The sequence below is a fragment of the Palaemon carinicauda genome, chromosome 14 (assembly GCF_036898095.1).
Source record: "Palaemon carinicauda isolate YSFRI2023 chromosome 14, ASM3689809v2, whole genome shotgun sequence".
NCBI classification, from domain to species: domain Eukaryota; kingdom Metazoa; phylum Arthropoda; class Malacostraca; order Decapoda; family Palaemonidae; genus Palaemon; species Palaemon carinicauda.
This window is the reverse complement of record NC_090738.1, coordinates 91,903,350-91,910,889: the sequence shown is the minus strand read 5'-3', so window position 1 is coordinate 91,910,889 and position 7,540 is coordinate 91,903,350. Positions and strand designations below refer to the sequence as shown.

General features: G+C 44.6%; 1 protein-coding gene across 1 annotated transcript; it reads right to left on the bottom strand.

Annotated features, from left to right (window-relative positions):
• Positions 1–890: 890 nt before the first annotated feature.
• On the bottom strand, positions 891–2,210 carry LOC137652879 (neurofilament heavy polypeptide-like). The gene has a single exon (XM_068386273.1). It carries the CDS (start codon positions 2,208–2,210, stop codon positions 891–893), a length of 1,320 nt encoding a protein of 439 aa, XP_068242374.1.
• Positions 2,211–7,540: the final 5,330 nt, after the last annotated feature.

Genomic DNA, 7,540 nt, shown 5'->3' with positions numbered 1-7,540 from the left:
CTCGTGCTGCTCTCCTCCCTGTGGACTGGCAGCTAAGTCTCCTGTCCCCAGAGGCTCTTCCTGGGGAGACACGTGGATGTTCTCCTGGGGTCTGACTGGTTCCTGATGAATTCGCGAAGAAGACTTTGGAACTGTCTTTGAGTCCTTGGGTTCCCTCCTGGGCGGGATACAAGACTCCAGCAGAGAGGCCTGGAAGGTGCCTTCTACGCGAGTCGGTTCTCCTCCACGAGGAGGGGACTCCCTCCTTGGTGCCGAGGGTGAGACCCATGCCTCGCTGGACTCTCCTGAAGACGGAAATGCCTCGTCCACAGGAGAAGGAGAAAATGATTGCGAAGGGGATGGAGCCTTCCTGACGGACCTCTTAGGAACCAACTTCTCCCTGGGAGAAGTCACCACAAAGTCCACTCCTCTCCTTCTCTTCAGCGGGGGCGAGTCTGTCCTTGGCTTGAGTCCGAGATCGGCGAGTGCTGGCTTCATAGCCTGTACTACCGCTCTCATCAAAGGACCAAACCAAGACTGACGAGATACGGACGCAGTATCCGTAATTCCCACTGGAGGGAAGTGGATCTCCTGACCCTTTGGAGTAGACGCAACTGGGCCTACCTGCAAAGAAGAAAGGGAAGAATGTTGCCTTGACATCTCCGATGATTCTTCCTGGTCCTGAGAGAGAGACCTGCGCTTGCGCGGAGGCGATCCTGACTGCGATCTGGAAGCACGCGCATCTGCTGCCACCATGAGCTGTGGTACCCAGCGAGAACGGGGGTTGCTTTGGGGGTCGCGCGGAGGAGGATCCAATGAATCGTTCGCGGGGGGCTGTTGGAGCGCGGGTGAGTAGTCGCGCGGAGATAAACGAGCGCGATCGCGCGCGGGCGAGAGGGCGCGTGGGCGTGCTAGCGAGTGGGCGCTTTGGCGCGTTGACGAGGAAACACGTTGGCGCGTGGGCGAGGGAATGCGCGGGCGCACAGGCGATCGCTGTAACTCAGGAGAAAGGCAAGGCGCAGGAGATCGATGGTGTCCTGGAGATCTGTGGCACGTGGGCGACCGATGGCGAGGCGGGAAGCGATAGCGCGTCGGCGAATGCTGGTGCGTTGATGAGCGATGGCTTGTTGCCGCGTGGGCGAGCGATGGCGCGTAGAACACGCAGGCGAACGACCGCGTGTGGGCGAGATGGACGTAGGAGACTTATGTCGATCAGGGTCCAGGTGGCGCTGACGCGTAGGAGAGCGCTTGCGCGCAGGCGAAAGATCGCGCGGGCGCTCAGGAGATCGCCGAAGCTCTGGAGAACGCTGACGAGTAGGAGAACGCTGACGCGGTGGAGATCGTTGACGCGCTGGAGATCGCTGACGCGCAGGAGATCGCTGACGCGCAGGAGATCGCTGGCGCGTAGGATGTCGATGCGTAGACTGCTGCGCAGGATCAGGAGGCGCGACGCGCAAAGGCGAACGCTCGCGAACGGGCTCAGGATGAGAAGGCGCGTGTGCGCGCTGGCGCACAGGAACTCTAGAAGTGCGTGCAGGAGACTGTGCGCACTGCTGTGCAGGTGAAAAAGGACGAGCAGGAACGCGTGGACGAGGAGGAGACAGGTCCTTGCCCGGGTCCTGATCCGGAGATCTAGGGTGTGTGGGCGAGCGTTGGCGCGCAGGGTGCATATCAGGAACAGGAAGCGCAGGTGAGCGCTGACGAGCAGGAGATCTTGTGCGCTCAGGAGACCGCTGGCACGCTGGGCGCGCAACAGGAACAGGAGGTTGTTGACTGTCGACAGGAGAGCGCTGGCGAGCAGGAGGGCGCTGAAGATCAGGAGAGCGCTGGCGCACAGGAGAGCGTTGACGATCAGGAGAGCGCTGGTGAGCAGGAGAGCGGTGACGAGCAGCAGAGCGCTGGTAAGGTGAGTCAGGAGACTGCAAAGCAGGAGAGCGCTTACGCACTACTACTCGTGAACGCGCAGGAGGGAGTGCAGGGGAACCCTGACGCGCAAGGGAAGCCCCCACACCGTGGGACACATCCCTTTGCCCCGAAGGGCCCGATGCCCGTCGTCTGATGAGGTCAGAAGCCTGCTGCACATCTGCGCCGGAGGTGGAAGGTCTGATAGGCATAGGAGATCGCGAGCGATCACCGGAGAGGTCCAAGGACGTGGCTGCTACAGTCTGCTCCCGACGAGGAGGATCCTCATCAGAGGATGGTGGAGGCGAAGACTCGAAGAGGCGCCTCATGACTCCCTTATAGGGAGACGGGAGGCCCCTGCGACGAAGAGGACGACGAGCCTTACGACGAAGGCGGCCACGAGGGAGGTCGTCAGGATTGTCGGTCCTCCGAAGAGGAGTCTAAGTCAGTGCGCTCCCCCGAGGGAGAGACGTACCCGCCGGAGAGACCGTGGGACACACCTCCCCCTTCGAAGGATGTTCGGAAGGGGGAGGAGAGCCTTCAGCAACGTTCGCATCATCAGGAACAGCAGAGGTTTGACCAGACCCGTGGGAAGCCTCTGCCACAACAACATAGACAATAGACAGAGGGTCTACCTCTTCTATCACCGGCGACTGCTTGACAGTGGCCCCCAACTGGATAAGGTCAAACAGGGCTTCCTTGGAGGGCAAGCCCCAAAGAAGCCCAGAGCTGAAAGAGATCATTGTTAGAGACAGAGCTATGGTCATCAAAGTTAGAATCAAAATCCTCTCCCGGGGGAGGAGGGGGAGCCACCCAGCTATGGGAGGCGACGCCCTCTCCCGCACCCCGGGATCGGGAAACAGAACAAGGGTCTACGCTACCACTCGGCGGCCTCTCACGAGAGGCCCGCCGAGTAGGAGCTTCGGAGGAGGTTTGGGTGGCGGAAGAAGAGTCCCTGGAGCCTTCCTCCTTCAAGGCAACCCTTGAAGGAGAAAGGTCTCTCTTGGACTTCTTCTTACGCCGGCGGGCAAACCTCTCCCACTGGGAGGTACACCACTCCCTGCATTCACTGCACGTTACTTCCTTGTCACTCCGTTGGCCTCGACACTGCGGGCAAAGGGAGTGGGGATCAGTTTCGACCTCCGACATGAAGGTACCACAGGGGCGGCTGGTGAGTCCAGGGCACTTGCGCATGATGAAAATAAAAAGGGCGAGGCCAACTTCCAAGCACACAGCTGAGGAAAAGCAAAAGAAAAGATTAACGCTGTCAATAGCGAGGACGATAGACAGACACGTCTGCTCATCGTCCGAGCCAAAAATGAAGTAAGACAACTCACCGGTGTGTGGGGGGGAGGGGTAGCAAGCTACCCCTTCCCCTACCCCCTTGCTTACTAGCGCGGGGGTAGTTAACCCTCGTAAAAATTCTATTGGCTCGTCAATTTCAGCTACGCCGAAATTAGACCCAATGTAAATAGCGTGGTTTGTATTTCGGTTACGGAACAAATGTAATTTGTTGCATTCATTTACAATTTCGACACAGCCAAAATGTTTCTGAAACCATACCCCCTCTCTCTCTCTCTCTCTCTCTCTCTCTCTCTCTCTCTCTCTCTCTCTCTCTCTCTCTCTTATATATATATATATATATATATATATATATATATATATATATATATATATATATATATATATATATATATATATATATATATATATATATATATATATTATATATATATAGTATATATGGATTTTCATATTTTTCATAAGCTATTTGTAAACACTGTACGTCTCTCCCCCCCCACCCCACCCCACCCCAGAAAAAAAAATCAGCAGTATAAAAATCTTCGATTGGAAGCGAGTTCCTGGGTAGGGTCGTGAATAAAACAGATTGCATTGATCCGTTACCACTTGCTTGATGATAAAAAAAAAATGAACATGAGCGCTTGCTTCCTGCAATACACTATACACTCTTAAAATCAGTATATCATTAATGTGACCAGAGTCCTGCCTACTTTTTCAACGTCTCTTCCTCTTGTTGAATGTTAACAAAATGTCCTGCTTTTGTTTGTGGTACAAAAGCAAAATGGTCTCCATTTATTATTATTATTATTATTATTATTATTATTATTATTATTATTATTTTTATTATCATTATTATTATTATTATTATTATTATTATTAAATGCTAAGCTATAACCCTAGCTGGAGAAGCAGGATGATATAAGCCCAGGGGCCCTAATCGGGAAAATAGCCCAGTGAGGAAAGGAGATAAATAAAAATTTTTAAGAATAGTAACAATATTAAAATAAATATTTCCCATATAAACTATAAAAACTTTAACAAAACTAGAGGAAGAGAAACTAGATAGAACAGTGTGCCCGAGTGTACCTTCAAGCAAGAGAACTCTAACCCAAGACAGTGTAAGACCATGGTACAGAGGCTATGGCACTACCCAAGACTAGAAAACAATGGTTTGAATTTGGAGTGTCCTTCTCCTAGAAGAGATACTTACCATAGGTAAAGAGTCTCTTCTATCCCTACTAAGAGGAAAGTAGCCCCTAAACAATTACCGTGCAGTAGTTAACCCCTTGGGTGAAATAGAATGTTTGGCATTTACAGTGTTGTCAGGTGTACGAAGACAGAGGAGAATATGTAAAGAATAGGCAGAATATTCGGTGACTGTGTAGACAAAGGGAAAGAACCGTAACCAGAGAGAAGGGTCCTATGTAGTACTGTCTGGACAGTCAAAGGACCCCATAACTTGAATGCAACAGTTCTGACATTTTGTTGAATTTTTCCATTTCACTAACTGGTAACTTCTACTGTCTTCTCCAGCTGCTACGATATCAAATGAAGTGAATAAAAAAAATATTATTGATTGAAAAGTGCGTCCATTTGCAGCTGCCGATGGCCGCCGAATAAAGGGATGAAAAGGTCACCTGGTAGTGTGTGTGTATATATATATATATATATATATATATATATATATATATATATATATATATATATATATATATATGAAATATGATGCTTTTACAGAAAAAATCCTGTCACATTACGTATCATATCGTTATTTGCAGAGATACTCTGAACTTTTTACCTTATATATAATTTTCTCTAATATGAAATTACTATTTTGTAGTTTAGAGTCTGCCTCAAAGTAAAGCACTTTGTGTTCAAAAGTGAGCATTGGGACATCTGGTGGGTGTCCTGAGAAGAAACACATGACAAGCTGACTTGACAAGCTTCTGTGCATATCCCATAGATGACATCAGACTTTACTTTGTAAAGTTCAAAGGTTTAAAGGCCGACCATGAATAGCAGAGGCAAGAAAGAGTAACATTGCCCTAGCAAGCAGGACAATGCCCCAACAAGCAGGACAATGCCCTAGTAAGCAGTAAAATGCCTGAGAGACTGACCATATATACATATCATCAGTGCCCAAGCCCCTCTCCACCCAAACTAGGAACCAAGGAGGGCCAGGCAATGGCTGATGATGACTTAGAGGGTTAATCTGTAGGCTCCCACAACGGAGGTGAGGTTAAAAAAAAATAAATAAATAACGAGTTTAAGTGAGACTCGAACCCCAATCCAACGACCGCCAGGCAGGTACGTTTGCAACAGGTCACCACAACCCTAAATGGAATGAATACAACTATACGAATTCACTAAATCACCTCAAGTTCTTTTTGAGTAACCAATGAGTGATAAAAACCTCACTTGGGAAAAACAAGGTAGAAGCCGGATATTGCACTGCCTCTTAAGACTCATTTGAAACATTTAGGTTCAGCGGACTTTAGATGATACCGTATATACTGAAGTACACAAACTAAAAAAAAAAATCCTTTAAGATACTCCATAATCCTCTGAAAACTTTTTTTGTTTCTAATTTCAGAAAAAAAAGGATCTTTTAAGGCTATTGAGATATTTTTCTCTCATGTTTAACCGATAGATGAAATGATAGTAATATTCAATACACGTTTCATCATTATTAAACAGAAAGATTTACCGGAATATCTGATAATAAAATAAAGAGGTTGATGGCAAATATAAATTGCTTTATTGCTACGTTGTTGTTATAAAACAAATATTAAACAATTACAATGGATTATAGAAACCTTGATATATTATCTAGTTTCTGATGATGTTTATTGGTATATATTTCTTCTGCCAGTTTATCTATCCATCTATTTTACGCTTTTATATATATATATATATATATATATATATATATATATATACATATATATATATATATATATATATATATATATATATATATATATATATATATATATATATATATATATATATATACGTATATATATATATATATATATATATATATATATATATATATATATATATATATATATATATATATATATATATATATATACAATTATGTATGTATATATATATATATATATATATATATATATATATATATATATATATATATATATATATATATATATATATATATACAATTATGTATGTATATATATATATATATATATATATATATATATATATATATATTTGTATATATGAAGTTCTCTTGCTTGAGGGTACATCAGGGCACGCTGTTCGATCTTCTTTCTCTTCTTTTTTTTGAAGTTTTTATAGTTTATATATGGAAATCTAATTTAATGTTGTTACTTTCCTTAAAAAATATCAACACAGCATCGTGTTCAAATAGAAATAAATTTCCACTTCATACTTGGCATCGAACGCTGGCCCCTTCTAATAAAAGGCCAGGTCGAAACCAACCATGCCACGAGAGGCCATAAAAGTAGTCGGAACCTAACTGCTACCCAGCAGTTCAGGATTTACCTGGCGAGACATCAGTCTCTTACCAGCGAGTTTTCCCCGACTACCCGGCCCACCACGACACAATTGGTAGTATTTCATTCAAATTACCCCTAATGAGTCAATATGGATAAATATCAACACAGCATCGTGTTCAATTAGAAATAAACTTGTACCTCATAGTTGGGATCAAACACTGGCCCCTTCTAATGAAAGGCCAGGTCGAAACCAACCATGCCACGAGAGGCCATAAAAGAAGTTGGAACCTAACTGCTACCCACCAGTTCAGGATTTACCTGGCGTAGCAGTTAGGTTCCAACTTCTTTTATGGCCTCTCGTGGCATGGTTGGTTTTTGACATGGCCTTTTATTAGAAGGGGCCAGCGTTCGATCCCAAGTATGAGGTAGAAATTTATTTCTATTTGAACACGATATTGTGTTGATATTTATCCATATTGAATCATTAGGGGTAATTTGAATGAATTACTACCCATTTTGTCACGTGGTGGGCCGGGAAATCGGGGAAAACTTGCTGGTAAGAGACTGATTTCTCGCCAGGTAAATCCTGAACTGCTGGGTAGCAGTTAGGTTCCGACTTCTTTTATGGCCTCTCGTGGCATGGTGGGTTTCGACCTGGTCTTTCATTAGAAGGGTCCAGTGTTCAATCCCAGGTATGAGGGAGAAATTTATTTCTATTTGAACACGATGTTGTGTTGATATTTATCCATATATATATATATATATATATATATATATATATATATATATATATATATATATATATATATATATATATATATATATATATATATATATATATATATATATATATGTATATATAAGTTTGT